This window comes from Aphis gossypii, chromosome X, assembly GCF_020184175.1.
Source record: "Aphis gossypii isolate Hap1 chromosome X, ASM2018417v2, whole genome shotgun sequence".
Taxonomy (NCBI): domain Eukaryota; kingdom Metazoa; phylum Arthropoda; class Insecta; order Hemiptera; family Aphididae; genus Aphis; species Aphis gossypii.
This window is the reverse complement of record NC_065533.1, coordinates 45765884-45789622: the sequence shown is the minus strand read 5'-3', so window position 1 is coordinate 45789622 and position 23739 is coordinate 45765884. Positions and strand designations below refer to the sequence as shown.

General features: G+C 27.4%; 1 protein-coding gene across 6 annotated transcripts; it reads right to left on the bottom strand.

Moving 5' to 3' along the window:
- Positions 1–8374: 8374 nt before the first annotated feature.
- LOC114122717 (histone-lysine N-methyltransferase NSD3-like) lies at positions 8375–23656 on the bottom strand. 6 transcript variants are annotated; one of them, XM_027985459.2, is made up of 8 exons: positions 23516–23656; positions 23037–23137; positions 17674–18050; positions 15981–16105; positions 13360–13442; positions 11139–11316; positions 10646–11073; positions 8375–8900 (listed from the first exon to the last, which is right to left on the bottom strand). In XM_027985459.2, exons 3-8 carry the CDS (start codon positions 18035–18037, stop codon positions 8771–8773), a joined length of 1308 nt encoding a protein of 435 aa, XP_027841260.2. In that variant the 5' UTR covers positions 18038–18050; positions 23037–23137; positions 23516–23656; the 3' UTR covers positions 8375–8770. The 6 variants fall into 6 exon arrangements, with proteins under 6 accessions (XP_027841260.2, XP_027841263.2, XP_027841264.2 ...); XM_027985462.2 differs by lacking the exons at positions 23037–23137; positions 23516–23656 and adding an exon at positions 22095–22349; XM_027985463.2 differs by lacking the exons at positions 23037–23137; positions 23516–23656 and adding an exon at positions 21432–21517.
- Between the last annotated feature and the right edge of the window lie 83 nt (positions 23657–23739).

The window sequence follows — 23739 nt, the reverse complement described above, 5'->3', positions numbered from 1 at the left end:
TATTATTAATATTATTGGTATACATAAACTACTGATAATTTACGTACATGGTATGATATATTATATACATATTAAACGAAAAAAAATAAAGCTGATTGGAATTTATTTCCGTAATAAAGAAATATTATTATTATGTATAAGTACAAATTTAACTCATCGGTTACAGTGACTTATTCGCTTGCGAATATAATAATCTATTAATTAATTAATTATTTATATTATTTAATATATTTCTTGGTTTTACAGACTTACAGTTACCATTTTTTGTATGTTGAGTTGATTTTTAAGTAAATTTCAGTATTAAGCTGTGTTATTTTTTTATTTGTATCGTTTTATTTATTATGTAGGTTATGTTGATTTAATGAAACTACCATGTATAGATGATATATTTTTCTAATAAATATTATTTGAATATTAGAAAGATGTTTTGAAAATAGTTGATGTTTTTGTAAATATTACAGTATTAATTATTGCAATAAATGTATACTATTTATTATATTTTTATATGTATGAATGCCTTTGGAAATAAAATACCTACGATCAACCTAAACAATCATAAAAAAAAACTTAATGACTTAAATCACTTAATTTGCCGGAAAATGTACAGTAACTAAACCTAACTATAGTAACCTTCAGTAGAATAAAGGTCAGCACCCGTTTCGACAAACTGCGTTTGTCGCTTGATCAAAATCAGTAAATAAATAAAAAAAAAATGTATATGAAAAAAAAAATGCCATAACAGATACCATCGGGACCGTTCGAATCAGCGGTCACTTTTCGTTCACTAGATACGTGACGATCACTCTTGTAATTTCGCTGGCCACAAATGAAAAATGAAAAAACGATGAACTGTCATTACGAATTTATATTTTTTTTAAAAAAAAATAGGTATAATTTACTTGAACTTAAGAAAAATATGTTTGACTATATACAATTATAATATTATTGAATATTGTGTATATTATAAATAATTATAAATTTATTACATTACTGAATATTAATGAATTCTCATACGAATAAATAATTTTTTTTTACATCAAAATAATTTAAAAATTCTAAAATTTTTATATGATAAATAAATAAATAAAATTAATGTAATTATTATGTGACTTAAATAAATAGATAAATTAACAATTTAAAATATGTATATAATATATAACGCTTAAAATAAATAAATCTATAGCGTATGTGAAACATCACTGAAGCACTCGTGAGCGCTTGACCCTACAAAGCGTGTAACCGAAACGCACCCAAAGAAACTCTGCAAATTAGGTTAGGTAGACAGACATAGGTTACATTAGTCAACGGGAGCCGATACAGTATCATCCGTACTGGTGACAATAGTGTCTGGCCGCCCAAGGAACAATGGGTCGGTGGGTAGGTGGGACGGCGAGTGGGGTACTGCGGGGTTTTGGTATGCCGAAAAACCGTTCACTACACCAACAACACTAAGCCAGCCGTTGTTGTTTTGTTGCTTTTTGGCGCATTCGTTACCGTTGGGCACTGCCATCGTTTCCGGTCGGGCACCGTTATGGAATCGGCGGGGTGTGGCAGTACAAATAAATCAAAACGGCAAGCTAACCTATTTTACAAAAAAAAAGCGAAATATAAACGAGAACCTCTGTACCTGTAGGTTATATTATATTGCGGGTGTCCCAACTACGGATTACCGATGAGTTTGCTACTGACCTACTAGCAGCATTGAAATACCATCAACAGATGAACCGTTCGAAAATAAAATACGATACCGTATGAGCGATATTACTATTATGTCATACACGCAGTATTATTATTTATTAAAACAAAATAAATTGTGGTGCATTATTAAATGGAGGGAAAATACACATTTAAATTGTACTCTTGTATACCTACTTATCTCAAGATATTTGTAGGTACCTACTATGTAATACCTACATTATGCACGTAGCACGTGTGTTGTAGAAGTCTTTACCGAATCACCGTAGTTCAATAATAAAGCCTTAGCCCAAGAGCTACGTTTTTATGCAAGATTTAGTTTTTTACTGCACGTAACAATATTTAAAATATCAGACATTTTGTTTTTGTGCTAAGTACTATATTTGATGTGGGGATTATCGTTTCTGAGTATATTAATAATATTATAATTAACTAATTAGCAATCAATACTTATATATGGTTTAAGGTAACAACTAATAATAAGAATATATCAACATAAACTGTGACTGTATATAGAATATTATAAGATTCGATCGGCAGCCTGTGAAAACTCTAATTTTCATATCATTAATTAGCTTAAAACAGTTTTATTCAAAAAATATTTTATAAACTATATGAGACTGTATGTACTTAAATCATATTGTGCGTGATATTATAAATTATATGTAAATATCACAGACAATATGCTGTTTGGTCCCTATGTTAGTCATCCTTTGATGTCTTTGTATTATCTTAAAGTTGTAAATTTCAATGGTACAATTCCGTTTCCTGTTATTATACGAGTACGTTAGTGTTAGTGGCTAGTGGGTACTACGCTATTTATTTTTTTTTTATTTACCTTCGCGCGTCACTACCGTTGGGCTGGATAATAGTTTTTATCATTTTTCTCTCTTAGTAAAAATAACCATCTAATTTTAGTATAGTTAACTACTTATTCATTGTAGTTTACTATTATTTCTAATAGTATTCTTATAGTTAACTATTTAATCAGAATAGTAATTTTGCATTAGTTTTGATGTTTTGTATACTTAGTAGTAAACTACTCATATTTTATTAGTGAACTAATTACCATTAATAGTATCTATAGTCAGGTCACTAAGAGAGCGCTTCTAGGCGGCGACCAAAATTCGTCTGTTCTAGCGCGTCCCCACCACTAAACCCTCCAAAAACGACGGCAAATTTTCCAAATGCGCCTCTGCTGTCACCTTTTAGTATTGGTACGCAAAACAGTACGCTCTCTCAGTTACACTATGTGTTAACTATTAAAAGTTTAAAGTATAATTTTACAGTAGTTTTCAAAATTACCTAACTATTCTTTTTAATGGTATAATGCGCATTAAAATCTCATTAGCTATAATTATAGCTAAATATTTTAAAATAGAAATGAAATAACTAATAATATAATAATAATATATTTTGTCATATTTTAATTACTAATTTATAAAATATATAAATAATATATATAAAATAAATTAATAATAATGTGATATTTAAATATATTTTCTACTAAATTTAGGTATTAGTTTAATTTTTTATTCATTTGACTTTGTCTTTCTTATTGCCGTTCTTACAATGTCCGGTTAAGTGTTGGTCAAGGTTAACCGTAGAATTTCATCGGTTAACTCATGAGATAAATTCTTCCAATTAACGTTATCAGGCACTAACCGAACATTGTAAGAACAGCTCTTACTGTTACTAATTTTAATAATGGTTTTTTCAACTAGGACATTCATCAAAATGTTTATTGACCTATGTGGGGATGAAGAAATAATTGAAAAAGAGGTATGTTTATTAAGTTGTTTGCATTATAAATTAAAATCACTTGTATTATAATTTTTTTTTTAATAGTTAATAGTTAATTTTTTTTTTACTCATACATAAAAATTAACAGCTAATAATCAAATAAATTTTAACGCTAGCATCTTGTAGTTTCATTTTACTAAATAATAAGTATTATCTCTTAAACTGATTGCGTTGAATAATAATACTAACACATTTTTTACTATTTACAAGCACTCAATTAGTTAAAATGTATAATCTAATTTCAAAGCTAGTTATAAGATGATATGAAAATGTAATAATTTCAAAACTGCTTTAAAATTAAAATATTTTAACAAGTGTACAGATAATATTTTAATATTTTAATTTGGTTAATTTTTTTTTTCACTCTAGTATGAAAAGTAAATTATGCTTGAACTTAAATGAAGGGAACTGATATTACTAAAATTGCCTATGTTTTTAAGTATGAACCCTTGGAAACTGATAATATTAAAATGAATTGATTAAAATAAAATAATGTATTTTAGTCTTTATAAATTTATAAATTAATATTTGTGTAAGATAAAAAATATTTGATTTTTGCCCAAAATTCTGATAACTCTTTACTGTGTTTACTAAGATTATGGAATTGTGTATAAATCAAAATGTATTGTACCTTGCTGTAAAGCTACCCTATAGGTACTGATATCCCTACTTTTCATGTGCAGTCGTGTATGTTAAGTAACCACATTTTCTTGGTAAATGGAGTAAATGTTATTTTACTTTTCAAATTTATTATAAATTAGGAAAAAAAAATTTAATCATACGTTTAGACATTCATATACTATCAGATTTTGAAGTATTATACAGATATCTGATCATTAGAGTTAGGATGTTGATGACTTTTGCATTTTTTTTCCTTTAATTCTATACAATGCTATCTGAGCTAAAAATTTGTTTCATGTTCCCCTGATGCAGATTAACGTATTTGTTAAACTTGATACACAGTTATAATGAAATTTTGAGTTATATAAACAAAAATAACATATTACCTATTATAATATAAATTATTTATGTATATAAAAAAAATATATATAATAATAAAAAAAATAATGTCAAGTTTGATCTTTCTCTTTAATCAAAAACTAATATAATTATTATCTTAAGCATCTTGCAATAACAGAGTGGTTTTTGACAGAAATTGAATTATGATTACAATATTATAACTTAATTTTAAATTGAGTATTTATGATGTTTCATAAATAACTTATTCTAATGAAAATATCTTCCAACAGAAATAATATAATAAATAATAATAATAATAAAAAAAATGATAATATATATAATAACAATCAATTGATAAAATATCTCTAAAAAATATTATTCTAGAGTAAAAAGTTACAAAAAGCATGTGTCATTTTTGGACACTTAAACAATAATATGGCTAAGTTTATATTAAAAATAACAAATTTACATGATTGTTCCCTATGTGTTATTTGAAACAGTGTTTGGCACTAAATGTGCATATGGGTGCCTCTTTGATTGACTGTTTTCTAATGAGGTTCTATTTTGAGGAGAAACCGACATACCTAGAACATACAATAAAAATAATTTTTATAAAATATTTTAATAATTTAACACAAGTGTAATTAGAGGAAAAATAGATGCTAATTTATTATTTTTATTCTATAAATAATATGTAAAATATACTATGAATTTTATTTTTGATATATTGTATTAATAATGATGAACAATCTAATTTGACAATAATTGTGGTCTTAGAATTTAAATATAAATTCAATTGGTCTTTAAATTAAAAAAAAAGTAGTTCAAAACGACCTTAAAATGTTGTAAAAAGGAAAAAACCAAAATATGTTATTTAGATTCATACTTTATAAAAATATGTTTTTATTTAAGACGTTCAAAAAAATAATAAAAAATGTAGGCATCTAAAATTTGGGCTCTAGTAAATATTATATAATATACTATACTGCATTTAGTATCTATTTCTATCTATTTCAATAATATTTACTTATTTGATAATTAGATACTTCAAGGGCATTGGTTACATAAAAGTTAACAATGGATATATATACATAAATAAAAAAAGAAAAGTTAAGTGTTATGAAACTAAGTTTGGCTAAGCCAGTGTAACATTCTATGGAGTTGTCAGTTATATTTTCTATAAGAGGTGAAACGAGTCAGAAAAAAATAAAAGGATTTGTTTCTCATAGGTAGGGAAGAAACATGGAGAAAAACAAATGGAGAACCTTCAAAAAGTTTGATGATGATGTGAGGTTTGCACTATCACAACATCAAGTCAGAAATGGGATATCAAAAACATTATGTAATCAAATAAAAGCACTTGTAAAATCATAAATACAGTTTACATTTTTGTCATATAATGTAAGGTGCTTTAAGACATTTGTATACTCACTCGGTGATGATCCCAGTTTTGAATTTTCAGATGTAGTTGTCATACGTGAAAAGGCAATCAGAGTGTCAGGAAAATTAGGTGGTGTAGCTGGAGTATTACACGGGGTCATCTGAAAAAATAATATAAATATTAAAATACTACTATTAATTTTCAATAGAAATAACTCACTTGTCCAAACCCAAACTGTGCTGAATTTTGACTGCAACTTGATACAGAAGATTCTTGAAAAAATATACTCAATTCAGTCTGAAACAATAAAGCATTCAATAAATTCTATTGTTTTACAAGAAACAAACTGATTTCCCTAAGGTGGCATTTTTATCTTGCATCATATTACTTAGAACATTAATGATACTAAGTACTTGGCGCATAACAAACAAATTTACAATAAAAGAACTTTTTTGCAAGTTAGTAAAAATTCCTAATGAAGTGTAAAATTTGTATTAAGATCATTTAAAAAATAACAGTAAAATGTGTAACATTTTTTATATATTACCTATAGCTTCATTAACATCTTTGTCATTGTCATTTTTTATTTCTTCTTGCAAGACATAAATAATCTCTTGGTAACAGTCTATAATAGCATCACAATTTTTGTACCGACAATTCCATCTTGTTTCGCTTATTCTACCAATTGTTTTAATTTTGAGCCCTAATTTTTTTTGCATGTCGATGAGTCGTTGATTTTTTGTGGGATAAGAAAAATGAACATAATATAAACTATCTAATGTATTAAATAGACATCTAGTTTCCTTAAATAATAATTTAAAAAATGTAACATATTAAATTATAATTCTATTTTACTAAATTTTACAACACTTCTTCTACACTTACTCTCACAAATTTGCACATATCGACAACAACCAGATTAACACGATGCTATACAATGAGTATAAACTGCGCAAGAATATTTGTTTTGGATTTCAGCTTGTACACCATTATATTTTCCAGCCATAACACTAGCCCCATCATATGATTGCCCAATAATTTGAGCTTTGTCACTTAAACTACAAACTTTGAAATAATCCAAAATATGTTGACTTAATGCTTGGGCATCTTGTTTTAGAGAACAACCAATCCGAGAAATCTTTCATATATATTTAAATATTTTGTATACCGAACACATAGAGCCATTTGTTCTTCCTTATAACAACTGAAAGTACATCGAAATAATACACATTTATAATAAAGCTAATGATTAATATTAATTATTTTATTATTGAAGTCATTAATAAATACTATGTACTAACCGTGCTTCGTCACACATCACACCAAATATACCATCTCCAATTTCGTGTATAATTGTGTCCCTTACACTAAGAGTACACAGACTAATAAGTAGCTCTTGTATTAGATGACTTGTATAGTTGGTAGTATTTTTGAATTTTTCAGCAAAATCGGGCACGTGTTTGGAAAACAATACACAGGTTTCTTTAAAATTTCCTGAAATACTAAATAGTAGGTATTTAAAAAAAATTATTCTTGTTTATATTACTATTATATCATATTCTAGTTTTAATTATAATTTAAAAAAATGTCTTTTTACAATTTACTTGTGAACATATTTTGGTCTATGAGAATCATTGTGAGAACAAAAAATGTATTTTTATAAGCATTAATTTTTATTGTATTGCATAAGCATTATTTATCAACGTCTTACACACATATAGGACAAATTTTAAAATAATTTATCACTGTTTTAAGTTGATATTTTTTTTTTATTTCAATATTTCCCAAGATTGCATCATCATTTATTCATAATTTTTTCAAATGTAACTGTCCCATTACTTTTTTTGGGAAGTTTTTCAAATAAAAGCCTAGTGAAAATTATTAGAATGATTGAAATTTACCAATTTATCCCATTCTATTTGGCTATTTCCCAAGTATGATGAACTATAACTTCAACATCAATTATACTTTTTACACAATTTCATTTTTTCAATCATCAAATTTTAAAATATGTGTAGACATTCTTAACAGCATGTATAACTTTTATATAACTTGTGTTTCGTAAGTAGTTCTAATGTTAAAATGTATTTTTAATTTTTATAATGAACAAAAAAAATGTCAATTAGGGCAAATAAAATCTAATAACATTGTATAATATGTAGCATATAGTACTACAAAAAGTGTAATACCTTTTGCATAGGCTATAGATAATCACCAACATAGATTAGAATTTTCAACAATTCTAGCTTACATATTATATTTTACTTTCAAATAACATTTAATACTTATTGGGTCTACAAAATAAAATTCATTGCAAGCTAATCAATGAGACAGTATTCTTAACAGGTATTTACCTATTTATTTATGAACACTATAATTTTGTTCAGAGAATATTTTTTGATATATCTCCATTGCAAAAAAATTAACAATATTTAAATCAACACATGTAAAATATTGCATCTATGATAATAAGAATAAAAAAAAAAAACAAGGAAATGTATAAATTATAAGATAAAACACAACTAGAACACTAAATGAGATATATTCCTTTATTATAATCATTTTAAACTTATTTACAAAAATGTACATGAATGTCAAGTACTACAAAATTTAATTCTTACTGTAAAAAAAGAAAATTTAATTTAAAATGATAACAAGTGTAAAAAAAAGACTTCTGATATTATATATTTTGTTTCCTTCTTAAATAAATGTAGTTAAGTTAAAGTATGGTTATATGCCATTAGCACCTTAAATTATACATAATAAATAACTATATCACGACATTAATATGAAACAGAGTCTTTAAAGTATTAAAAATAAAAATGTTTTTCTTCAATGCAGTGAATTGCAGTATAACTTTATATACAGTTACATTATATTAATATTTTACTTACTAAATAAGATACATCTTTACAAAAATATATTATACTGTTAATATTCATCAGACTCTTCCTCTTCCACTTTCTTTTTGTTGAAGTTAGAAGTTCTTTCAGCAAGTCTTATAGCCTTAATTAAAATTCTTTTTTCTTTAAGTCTTTGTATTCCTTCAGATTCTAAATTCCTAAAATATAAAATTATTGAATAAAATTTGTAATACTAATGTTTATAAAATACATTTTATTATTGAAATATGTCATTATATATATTACTAGGGTTGGTTCCGATTTGAAGGCAAAATCCTTTCTTTTAATAATCATAATAGAAAAATAATTTTTATACAAAAATGTATTTAATTTAATTTTTAAGATGATTGATGTATTTTTTTTTGCCGTTTTTACTTATAAATGACTCTTTGCTTTTTTTGCTTTTTGTAATTGTTAATATATTTTTTGTGTTTAATTTCAGTGGATTTAATAATTTTATACACAGCTTACATATTATCGGTACAAATGAGTTTTATTCTTTGCAATATTTATCAATATTGCTGAATATTCTATCCATTTTTGTCTTATCAAGTATTTGATACGGCCATAAAAGTACCCGTACCACAGAATAACCAGAAGAGACCCCTTTTCAGTTTAACAAGGGTTCTTATGGGGCACAGATTTGCAACACCTGGTGGAATATAAGTGCTGCCGGTAGAAAGATAACGGAGGCAATTATCTTTAGCCTAATAAAATAATACAACTAGTACAATAATTATTGTTCACATAAATGCAAGTAAACATACTTTTGAATTTTACATTTTTATTGTATACATGGAATACACTGATATTCCACCAAGTTAAACAACATTTTGAGTGTTCAGTGTGTGTCGTTTCTGGTTATTCTGTGCCCGTACTACCTATGTAAAGATTAAGGTATGTTCATAATGCGTAGATTCAAGATTGTTCGTCAATCCGCATCCGTCAAATTATTTTTTTAATATTAACTTGTTAGTATTTATATTTCATTTTGTAGTATATTTTTGTATTGCTTTTTACATAAATTAAATTCTGTTTTTTACATTTTAAATGCTTTTTATTTTATTAATTATATTGCTTTCAAATCCCAATCGTATATATTACTAATGTAGTTGCCTTGAATGGTTTACAACCATTATATACTAATAAGTCTAATATGAAATTACCAAACAAAAATGCCACTTTCATCAGAATTCAAACAAAAAGAAAATATTTATCCAGGGATTTATTCTTGAGTCAAACTTTAATATTATAGAAACAACTTAACATATAAATAAAATTCTACTTAATGTCTTACTTATGATTAGCATTTTAAATTAAAAAAATTATCATACTCTTTATTTAACAAAATTTTGAAATAATAACAAGCAAAAGGGCAAGTTAAATTATGTAATCTAATAGGTATACATGATATCTATAATACATTCAATTATCATTATTAATATTATTCATGTCAAAAGATTGAATAAAACAATTTCAAATTGTTATATGCATAAAAAATAGTGAAATACTTAGTCAATCGTTTTGCTAGTTTTATGATCTGTTGGCTATGGTGATATATCGATATACTATGGGGGTTATTAGAAAGGACAAATACTAATAAAACATTTTAAGTGTTGGTTTACGGTTGCCTTTTAAATGATAGGATGGCAATTTTATTACTTCAACCTAACCTATCCAGAGAAAAAACAAAACAATTGCTGCATTATTACATTCACTAACTTTTAACCAAGTATGTACAGAAAGAAATTCAAGTACCAAAAGTTATTTTTAATAGTATCACAAGTAATTATAGCCTAGGGAGCCTAGGGGTCAACTAAGCAATTTATATTAACAATAACATATACAATTAAATAAAAATATATTTATGATTTATTAAGAAAACTATTTAATTAATACGTACGCTATTGCATTTTTTAATGTTTGCAACACCTTCCGATTCGGATTGAAAGGTACCAAGGGTGGGGCTTCATCGTCAGTACTTTCATATTCTGATGAAGAATAAGAGAAACCATATTTTTTAACTTGCAATGCTCTTTTGGCTTTTTTTTTCTTTAAAGCTTCCCGTAACTTTTTCTTTTCTGGATCAACAACAAATTTCCTTTTTACAGCTTTTTTTGGCAGCTCTATAGGTTTTTCCATAGGTTTTTCCAAAAGTGTAGCCATAGGTTTTGTATTCGCTATATCTTTTAACTTGACATAGCATTGAGGCATAGAAGAACTACTAGAACTAGCTCTACTTTTCATAACATGAGAACCACTTGTACTTGGTTCACATTTTGCTGCTTGAGCAGCAAGATCAATAGCTCTCCTGCTAGCTAAAAATTCTTCCTAAGGATACATAACTTATCATTAGAAAAAAACAGTAATTATTAATAATAAATGATATAACTCACGACTGTAGGAATGTAAGAGCCATCATGAGGTTGATTAGAAGCAGTTTTGAATTTTGAACTCCTATTCCTTGTTTTGGAAGAGCCCGGATGAGGACTCTTTGGTTTGGAAGCACCCAAACCATTCATTTCAGAAAGACTCAAACCATTTCTGTTGGAAAATCTGACCATTCTTTCATTTCTGAAAGGTAAATTACATTTTCAATTATTAAGACTTTCATGTACAAGGTTTTAACAATATTCTAAACTATTATAACATTGACATTTACATTTTTATTATTATTTTATACTAAAAAAGAATATAATATTCATACATTTTAGAAAAGAAAAAAAAATTCTCATCGTGCAATACATGGATTATATATTTTTTTAGCTATAATATCATTTCATGCAAATGTTATATTTATAATTTAACTTGAAGTATAAAATACTAATAAAATAAGAACCTTGATGAATACAAATTTAAACTATTAAACTGCAGATAGACTAAATAATAATGAAAAATGTTGGTAGCAACAATTTTACATTAATGATCAATAATTTCCATGTTTACTAAGTGCTTTGAAAATAAAATTTACAATCATAAATGTTTCATTCTTTTTTTTCTAGTACCTTACATGTACACTATTTGAAAATTTACAATTACAATAAAAAATATATATAAGCCACCATCTGTTACTATTCTGATTTATTTGTCATATAATTTTTATATTCATTAAGTTTGACAGCAGTTGCGGTTAGGACACGACTTATTTGTGATATTTATTGACATTTTAATTGTGCACCAAATAATAATTTTGTAACTATATAATTTTACAGTTAAACACAAATACAAAAAAAAACCATCTAAATATAGGTATGTAAATTTTTATATTTAATAATTATAACATTAAATTAATATTTCAATAAATTTGCTTATTTCAGATCTAAATGTAGATACACAAAACTAAAATATAGATATGTATATTATCATATTGTTAAAAAAAATGATTTTAAATTAGATACTATTTATTTTATCTTTTTAGTCACTCGACTAATTTTGTTTTGATTTAATCTAACTGTTCATAAGAATATATGAATTAATTTGAGATTTTATAAGACTGATGAACATAAAATTATTATAAAGGTGTTAGTGATAAAATTAAAAATTATATTTCAAATGAAATAATTCAAATTAATTAAGGGTTTGCAAAAGACAAGTGGAACACTCACTTCATTTACAATTTTATTTTGATTTTTCATTTTAAAGTAATTTTAACAACATTTTTAAAAATACTTTCATCATAAGATATTTCTTTTAAATTACATAATATCTAAATTGCCATATTTAATTTATCATGTACGTTAATACCTATTGTAATATGTAATAGTGTTGACTAAAAATAAAATTATAAATTGTTCATAGACAGGTTAGGTTAGGTACTTCATTTGTATATCTCTAAAACATCACATCTACTCAGGATGTAGTTTAGGGTATTTATCATCATTTATTAAATTACATAGATAATAAGTTATGGTAAAAATATGACTGAGAATAATAATATCATTGTTGATACCTTTTTGACTATTAAATAATTCTTATTATTTCAACATTCTAAATCATATTGTAATTAAAATATTATTATTTGGGATGCAACATACCCGAAGTAAGTAATATTTCAAATTCTTATCATCTATCTTAGGGGACAAAAGTAACATGCAGCCAAAATAAATAATTTATTAGTATAATTATTCCATTCTAAGTTGATTTTAAACATATTTAAGACAGTGGAAATGTGATAAAAGGCCTACAAAACATTTATCTTTCTGATATGATAATAATTTAAGTTGCACTAATCAATACCATTATATTATTTTCTAATCATAAACTCATAAGTATATATGGTCATATAATTAAAATAACAATCAACAAAATTGGTCGATCCAATAAAGGTAAACAACAAAATGTTAAAAATAAGGCTAATAAGGATTCATATAAATTAAAAGCCATATAGATCATATAGATATTAATCTAAATTAAATAATAGGAAACATATTTTTTTTTTAAATTCAACCAACAGACACTGTAAATAAGAAAAATAAATATTTAATAGGTTAACTATTTGTCCTAGTGTAAGATGAGTATTTTTTTTTTTTTAGAAGAAAATTGTGTATATTTTATCACATTGGAAGGAGTTAAAAATATAATTAATAATCTAATCTATAATTTTAAGTATAGTATTACCTTTTTACTTTCAACCAATTATCAGCTTCTTTTACTGCTGCATCCCACACTGTCATTTGCTTCAAACTATTCTTTATCAATGCCTATAAACATTAAGAATTATTACAAAAAAAATGCATTAGATAATTTGATACCGTCATCTAAACTACTAGTTGAACGTGATAAATTTATAATATCTCTATGATTACCCTTAAAATATATGATATTTATATTTTAAATAAAATAGTTAATTAAAATATTAATAGTTGTATACATTTAAATATAAATACATCGTGTAACTTTTGTAAGTTGAATTTGGAACAATATTAAAAAATAAATTCACTGTATAAAGGGTAATTTTTTTATCAAACAACACTCATTATTTGAAAAAGCATTGACTTTTTCATATTTTTTTTTTAAAAAAATTTAAGATCCATACTGTTCTAAAATTGTAGAACTCTTCCCTATTTTCACCCTTATATTTATTGGGTAAACTACTATCAACTTTTAATTTTCAAATGACAACCTATACTTAAAATTTCATAAATTAATGATTATTTTTTTTTTATGTATTATTGCATTCAAATTTTCATTTTTCGTTAATCCGTTGATGAGATATAGCTTCTTCTCAAAGTTGGGTAGTAGTTTTGGGAAGTGTTTATTGAGTGTAAATAAAATATAATAATAAAATATATACTTTTTGAAATATTGAGTGTTTTTGATAAAAAAAATCACCCTTTATAGTACAACACTTAATATAATATAATATATTATAATTTTAAATTAAATACATTCAACTTTTTGAAATAAATATATTACAATAGACCATGTCCATTCTGGTTTTCAAGTAAATACAAAAAAAAAGCCTATAAACACCACAAAAATAACTTTTAATTTAATTAATAAAAAAAAATTGTTTACACCAAACTTTTTCTGAATAAAAACTTTTAATTGTCTTTTTTGATGTCTTAAGATTCTACTTTACAGTAGCATATTGTAGTTACTAGTGAAAGATTGAAAAATTTTTCAGCTATTTATCAAATGTTAATCTATCTAAAAAAATTGATATAAATGATTGACAAAAACAAGTTGTTTCTATGTCATATTATTCACATGCTATTTATCTAATCTTACTTTAAGAAATGTTAACTTTGGTTTACTAATTTATTATTTATCCTACTGTACAATGTACATACTATATTTAATACCGATTAAGAAATTGAAGGATAACATAATAACTGATGGTTAGAAGATAAGATAGGTATTCTAGATACAGATTAAGTATAATTATAGTTTGTCTCACTAAAGAAAGGTATCGTTTCGAACATGAAGACTGTTGATCACGGACCACCTGCGGCACGACGCACCACCAGATTAGGAAAAAATAATTTTACTACTGAGCTGTCTCAAACTTTCCCAATCTGGTGGTTCATGGTCTATAGTCTACATGTGCGAAACGGTACCTTTCTTTCGTGAGACAGACTATAGTTATAATTTTTTAGCTATCTCCCAATATGCACCATGCGGTCTAACTCTGTTTTGTGAACTACCTAACTATAAGTATGAGTATAGTATGCGGTCTACCAATGTTATGTGTTATACCTACCTATAGCAGAGAATCCCGCATTAATACTATTTATTAGTTTATTACCTATCAATTCAATATATGTTTTATATCTTAATTTTTCATAATATAAAATTATTATAACAACTAATAACATGTTAGTCGGTTTTGTGTAATTTGTGATGAAAGTGATGAAACAACTTTTTTTTTTAAATTTAAACTCAAAAAATCTTTTTTAACTTTTAAAATGCTTGTAAAAGAATTTTATACATTTGTTATAGATAATGATTCTAACCATTTCTACCCCAGTAACCAACTTGAGATGGTGTTGCATAGCAAGTCGAGGGATATTTTTGTTTTGTTTGACTGAGCGAGTGTCAACACTAGTATCAGGCCTGCAAAAAATCAGCTCAGTGGGTACAAAATTAAATGCAAGTTATATATTCACATACTCGCAATAACATTATGTTATTTTGGTAAAACTAAGACAATCAAAAATATTATTTGTACAGTAGGTAATTCACTAATATGAGCTTTTATGAACACCGAAATTTTATAAAATAAAGTTATTGAATCTCATGTGCACAGTGATTATTTTGTTTATAAAAAAATATCAGTAGGTGCAATGGCACCCACTGCCCCTCTCTCTGCGGGCGCCTCTGACTGTAAGAAATAAATTATTCTGGTAGACTCCATATTGGGAGATAGCCTATTAGTTTTTTTTATTTAAACACGTCTTAGTTATGGATAATAATAATCTGGTAACCCTAGTTTATAGCCGTCACTTAAGAGTAGAATCTTATGACTTTGCATGTATTATTAAAAATAAAGTATTAATTAACAAAACATTTTTGATCACTACCATTTCTTTCATGATTAATTGTTATTTTTTAGTATAATGTTGATTTTGTGTCTTATAGTTCTTAAGAAATATTAAATAAACAAAACTAACAGTATAAATTTAAAAATATATATATTGTATAAAGAAATCAACTATATACTTCATCAATTTTGTTTGATTGAATTTATCTAATCCTAATGAGTTAAATATATTCTCATAATAAATCATTCAACTTACTAAACCATTAGGATGTTTTTCAAGCAACTTATCTTTTCCATCATACATTTCTACAACTTTGGCCCAACTTCGTCTGCCATTATCATTACAAAATCGTACATGTAATGAAAATGTTTTTTTATTTTCTAAAAGAAAATAAAATATAAAAATATCTTAAAATAAAATTAACAGAATAGAAAAAGTACTTATGTAGGTAGGTCAATCCAAAAGTTATATACTTATAGAAGAGCTCAAATTTTTATGCACTAAAAACTATCGAAATATGCCATATAATATGCATTAAAAATCATGAAAACGTGCAAGAATTGTTTTTTTATTTATTTAACAAAGGTTGAAAAATACAATTTTTCTATCAGTAGTGAAAATCTTAATGTCTTTGTTTGTAGAGGAAATCTATTGTCTTTATTGCAAATCAACTACTTATTTTTGGCATATTTACGATTTATGGACTAAACATCAACCAACATAACTGAGTGGTATGTCAACAACTGACTGATACAGCAAGATAAATTAAGATTATAGATAGACTTATACGTTTATCGTAATCGATTACTCATCTCAACTTTATTTTAGTTATTATTTAATGCCAACAAAATTATTTGTAATATTCCTACTTGACGAAATATTATTTTATTTTTAAATTTTCGGTTTAATATACATTATATTTCAAATTTTGTAAAAATATGCAATAACTATTAAACATGCAAAAAAAATTATGCCAGTATCTTCAAGTTATTATAATTAGTAAAGATTACTGACAAAAATCCAAAAATATGAAAAGGAAAATATATGCAATTGCATAGAAATCTGCGCTCTACTTATTATCTTAATAAAATATTTTATTACTGCTGAATAAAAATAATATGAACAATATTATACCCAACATAAGATTTTCCAGTATCTATTTAAGTTAAATTAAAATATGGGTACTGGTTTGTTATAGCCCCGCCGTGGCAGGTGAAAACTTTATAGTCCTGCCACTCAGGTTTGCTATCACCCCAACATTCATATAACAATAAATACTTATATATGTATTAAAATTAAAAAATTGAATAATAATAAATATAAAACAGTGGTATAATTAAAAATATTTATTTATTAACGATATATTGATATATATTAAAAAAAAATTGAATAATTATAAATATAAAACAATGATATAATTAAAAATGTTTATGCGTTATGTTATTCCCAAAATTCTGCTATATCTTTTAAAATGGTTTCAAATGAATCACTATTATTCAGTTTTGATCACCACATAAATACTGCCAAATACGAGTCTAAAAAACTTCTATCTGTCCCTCTACGTTTTTTGTTGCCCCAGTTAAGGTTAAGGAGGGCTGAGTGAGCTGCAGCCCAGGGGCCCAACAATTTTATGATATTTTAATAAAAAAAAAAATATTTTTTTGTTTATGCATAAGGGGCCCTCACAATGCACTCCGCCCACGGGCCACCACATACCTAAATATAACTTAAATTCTGTTGTTATATGAATGGCAGGGTGATAACAAACTTGAATGGCGGGGCTATAAAGTTTTCACTTGCCACGGCGGGGCTATAACAAACCAGTATCAAAATATGTATGATAGTAGAATAATAAAATAAGATACGTAAACATATTAAACTATTAAATATAGATAATAATATATTTCAACCATTTAAATGTTATTGAATACCAACATAAATTACTTACCAAGTGATCCTTTTAAGTAAGTATTGGTATCTGGATCAATACAGACTATGCTAGGCCAAAATGGATATTTTCCAATTTTAGCCCAAACAATATCACCAATCTCAAAATTGTTTTTTTTTTCATTCTCAGAAGTAGGAGATTCATGTTTTACATCTTCAATAGATTCTTCCTTAATAGGAGATTTTTCCTTAATAGGAGATTTTTCCTTAATAGGAGACTCTTTACTCAATGATTCAGACTTATCATCCAAATTAGATGTATCGGCCAGTACGTCATGATCAACAGGAGCTGGTGAACTTGTTGAACATGATAATTTATCTTTTTCTAGACAGTCTGATGTATTATCCACAATAGAGTCAGTCATTGTAATTCTTGATCTGTATTAAAAATATAATTTTTAACAATAAATTAAATGTGTACCTTATGCATATATTTTAAGTGTAAAATGTATTGATTTAAATTAGTATTAGGTATATCTTTATTTATTATTTACAGAAAAATATGAAAAGGAGGTCATCCAATGATAGAACCTAACAAGATGTACCTTAAAATTATTTTTATACATATATGGCCGATTTATAACAATGTATAATACATTACTAATCATTTATCCCAAAAATACAGACTTAATTCTCATAGAACAACCCTGTGTATTAAAATCTTACCCATCATAGAGGGAGCTGACAGTATTATGATAATTGACGCATGATATAAAAATTACTGTGCATACAATGAAAGATTTATGTATAATATGAATATACAATTTATATTATATTATATTACGATTGTTTAATTACATGAGTGCATCGGTCACTCAGTTACTTAATCATGCAAGATGAGTAAAGTTAGTAAGGCTGGTTTATGCCACAATATAATATAGAATCAACAGTTTTAAAAAAAATAAACAACAATTTTTATTTTATTAGTACTTTAGGTAAGTCCATTTATCTTATCTAAACAGAATAAGTAATTCAATAAGGCTGTTACAAATAAGATAATCGAAGTTAGGGTGTGTAACATTGGTTACATCCTATATATATAAATTAGACACAAAACACACACACACTATAGAATTGCCCAAGGTCCAATACAAAATATACACACTCGACACTTTTCTACCCGTACACATTATTATTATAATTAAATTGACACACCGCCTTCAGTTCGGCAACATTCATCAACAGGAACGAACTCACTTATTAACAGCCATCTAAAATCTACCTGTTTAAGTAAAGTATAATTATTTTAATATATGAATTTATAAAGAACTTTAAACCAAACGTGTCTTATTGTTATGAATAAAATAATACCTCATACACTGCTCTAACCCCCAGCTACGGAAAACTTATCCATAAGGAATAGAAAACCTTCCCTGGATAACTATTATCGTAATAAGGTCCCCCGACCACGTTACATAATTGGTGGAGGCGCCGAAGCTTTGGACACGTATATGTACAAAGTTATCAATAACATTGGATTCGGTTTGGTTTAAAGATCTTGGTGTTAGTAACGTAGTTATTAAATAAATAATTTTTTATGTAAAAGAAAAATACGGTTTTGTGGCCAATGAAAGCCGTGCATTTTATTTTAAAATAAAAAATAAAAATTTTCTTTTATATATAGTTTATTTAATAAAAAAAAATTTTTATTTTTTATTTTAAAATAAAATGCACGGCTTTCATTGGCCACAAAACCGTATTTTTCTTTTACATAAAAAATTATTTATTTAATAACTACGTTACTAACACCAAGATCTTTAAACCAAACCGAATCCAATGTTATTGATAACTTTGTACATATACGTGTCCAAAGCTTCGGCGCCTCCACCAATTATGTAACGTGGTCGGGGGAACCTTATTACGATAATAGTTATCCAGGGAAGGTTTTCTATTCCTTATGGATAAGTTTTCCGTAGCTGGGGGTTAGAGCAGTGTATGAGGTATTATTTTATTCATAACAATAAGACACGTTTGGTTTAAAGTTCTTTATAAATTCATATATTAAAATAATTATACTTTACTTAAACAGGTAGATTTTAGATGGCTGTTAATAAGTGAGTTCGTTCCTGTTGATGAATGTTGCCGAACTGAAGGCGGTGTGTCAATTTAATTATAATAATAATGTGTACGGGTAGAAAAGTGTCGAGTGTGTATATTTTGTATTGGACCTTGGGCAATTCTATAGTGTGTGTGTGTTTTGTGTCTAATTTATATATATAGGATGTAACCAATGTTACAGGTGAATATGAATTTATGACAAAACTACAAACCGCTAAAATAGAAAATATTATGCAATATAATAAAATCTCTTTACTAAATATATAAACAAATTCATCATCTCAAAACTATATAAGTATTTAACCTAGGAGAAGTATCATTGGTATTAATGGTCAAAATTATTTGTTCTTTAATTTTCATTAAACTTTGTAGGTACTAACATATTGTCAAATTGATAACTATCAATTAGTTACCAACACCTACATGAATTTAATGAACACAATAATAGTAGGTATATAAGAGTTTTATAGATTTATAGAAAATAGGTAGGTAATTGGAAATTATATAATACCAATATAAAAATGAAACAAATTTAAGCTTACACTAAGAATTTTTATTAACTCGTCCAAACAAATTAAATTGTACATTTTCATACAATTTTATTTAGGTTTCGTTTTAATATAAAACCATATTTATAATTATAATTTTGTCTTTAGTCATTATCAATATAGGAACTATGCATTATTTGTAATTTTAATATTTATGTATTTAATAAAAATAATAGTTATTATTTTAAAAGGACGTCATACCCCCATGTGTTGTGGTTGTCTCAGTCTTACACACATACGACAGCAAATTTTCATTCACCAGTTTCAAAAGTATGCTATTAGTTTTGATATTAGAGTGAATTGGCCTATTATATAATTTAAAGGTAAGATTATTATCTAGGGCCCAAAGTAGCCTTTAATTGATACCTCTTATTATTTTTAAGTAAGTTATGACCTTTTTGAAACTCTACATTTTAAAATGATCATAAGTTACTTGAAAATAGTAGTAACAATAAAAGACTATGTGGGGCACTAAATAATAATTTTACTTTTAAATTATATAAGAATTCACTCTAATATCAAAACTAACAGCATACTTTTGAAACTGGTGAACGAAAATTTGCCATGTCTTACGGGTGTAAGACGGAGAGACAATACATGCGGGTACGTCGTCCTCTTAAGGAACAAAAAATGTCATAGTGAATTCAATAAAAAAAAAAGCAGCCATTTAAACAATGGATTGTTTTCACTAACTACCAAGAGTACAAACTACCTAAATATTATAGAAACTAAGTAAGTGCTGACTGCTGTGTTAACCGAGTTAATTCCAATGTTGTGACATACCTGTCATTGTTTTAAAAACAGACGTTTAGAATAGAACTCCGTACTTGAAAATTTTTCAATTGCTCAGCAAGAGTCCAAGCACAATAAACAAACATCATAACCAAGCCAAAGCTAGGCAATAGAAATAATAATTGATCAAATACCCACATCCATTATCTGTACAACTCGGCTGAAGATTCAATCGGTACCAGTAAGAAAATATACAGAGAACAAATAAACAAACATGACGTTTAAAATGTAAAAAAATGATAATTTAAGTATTATTGTATCATAATCCGAAAAAATATCTAAAAGGGGGTATTTGTAAAAAACAAATCACGGCGGCAGCGGCTGACGTACGACTATAAAAAATAATAATATTATATTATACCTACAACGAACGAGTCCATTGAGCAAGAGCGTTCGACGACTCTAAGCAAAATAACAATAATAATAATAATAGGTATTTATTATCATCAGCTTGTGATAACGGTTTACGCAGCACAGATAGTGTTGATAACGTCGTCCGGCGCAAATCGCCCGTCACATACACCAAAGGAGAATGTTTAGAAACCGCCTACACCAAATGCCAAGCACATTATTATCACTACACACTACCTAAGGGCTAAGATATGGGCTATACGGTTATTTCAGAGTCTAGACAATTTAAAAAAAAAAAAAAAAATAGAAGCCGACACGACTATAATATAATATCGCACAGTGTGAACGGCGTTTACACGCTCGTCGCGAGTAACACACTGCTATATTCGAAGAGCAGCTTTTACGCGCCAGGTTAGGATCCACGTTAGGATCGGCGTAAGAATATAATATGAACGGTAAGCGTTATCCGTCCGGACTTACCGTGCGCGTTCGTAATTTCATATTATTATCAGTTTATCTCCCGAAACCCGGACCTGCCCGACAGTAACGATATTAATGACTGACCTATTATTACAATACACGTCGAGCACGAGTCGTCAACGGTGCGGCGACTGATATTACAACACACAATTATGACAATATAATTATTAATGATAATTAAAATATTATGTACCTGTGAGCGACGGCGATGTAAAACGGCCAACAACAATGACGAATGGAACGGCCAAGAGAGCGAAAAAAAAACCCGCTCGGACGTCAGAAATTTAAACGCCGCAACACAATGACCGGACGTGGAGCGGACGGATGACTGATCGGAACGGACGACGCGATAAGAGTGCGCGCGAAAGAGACGTGATTACGAGAAACGACAATCGGGCGGGCGGAGAGCGACCATGTGAGGAGAACAAACGGCGACGACGGCCGAGGCCCATTGTGCCATTTGCCGCACCACCCAACCCCGCCCGTAACTGCACAACCCGACAATGACTGCAGCTGCACCCCCCAACCCCGCACCACCAGACCCCGCTAATCAGCGATACTCCGTCCGCGAGTAATGGGTATAAGGTCCATGCCGACCATCAGGTTTTCGTCGGTGGTGGTGGTGTGTGTGTGTGTGTGTGTGTGTGTTTGTGTGTGTTGGTTTGTGTGTGTGTGTGCGTGTGTGTTGGTGTGTGTTACCGACGCGATCCGAAAGAGACTTGTTGTTTGAGGGCGGGAGCGGTTGGGAAGGGGACTTGGACTTATTGTATTTAGTGTACACGAATAGAAATTTACGACTTGCGAGTCACAGCCGAAGCATTAATATTGGTAAACGATCGAATCCCGATTGTCCACACGATTATTAATAATAGGCAAAGCCGTATCGTGTGCGATTCCGTAGAATTCCCGTCGGGATAACCTACCGAAGGCGTAAGATAATGAAATATGATGGTATAAACGTTGCGGTACAGTCATGACAATTATTATTATTATTATTATGATATAGTAAGCACGTGTTTTCAAATAAAAACAATATTACTGTCGAACGCCGCAGTGTTGTAAAAAATTATAGGGGTACTAGACTACTAAAAAGCGTATAAAAAATACTCAAAATTTTGTTCAAGCCAATACTTACTTCGAAAATATTTTGCTTCGGGTTCTTCAGCACGAATTTTATTGTAAATAACTATTTTTGTTCAATATAGTTGACGAATAATTCCAAGTATTAGAAAAACACTGTAAAATATTACGACGAATTAATTATTTTCTAAAAATAACTCATACTCGTCAACTTATCGTATTTTACGTCTTGTGGAATGAAAAAAGTAAATATAAACTAAACTCGATTTTCAAAATTAAAATCAAGCTGCTATACTAAATGTTCATAATATAGTATTTTATATTATAATTATTATGTTTGTCTTTGGCTTATTGATCTAAACATTTAAAATTGATATAAAATATAAATTGCTTCAGTTCTTTTAACTGCTATTAATTTAAATGCTTTTCAAATAAAAAAAAAAAAGTTAAATTTATATTATAATATAACAATATATTTTGAACAATAATTGTATAGAATAAGTCATCGATAAACTTTGTAATTTATTAACTTACTTGATGTAAATTAGCTCAAAATGTTAATTCATCACCAGAAATCCACACTTCGCGTTCCGCAATCCGCACCGACGACTGACGAGTGACGAGCGACGACTATAATAATTGTCTGGATATCATATCGCCTTATCGGGATATCCATAAGCACTATAACCCAATATAATAATATATACAACATACTGTAGTTGTTCTACAATAGTACTATCACTAATAGCATTGATTAT

Coding starts and splice junctions, on each gene's coding strand:
- LOC114122717 (XM_027985459.2), bottom strand. CDS start 18,037: ATGACTGACTCTATTGTGGATAATACATCAGACTGTCTAGAAAAAGAT. Junction 16,106..17,673: donor TTACTTAAAAGGATCACTTG/GTAAGTAATTTA, acceptor ATTTTCTTTTAG/AAAATAAAAAAACATTTTCA. Junction 11,317..13,359: donor AATTGGTTGAAAGTAAAAAG/GTAATACTATAC, acceptor TTTACCTTTCAG/AAATGAAAGAATGGTCAGAT.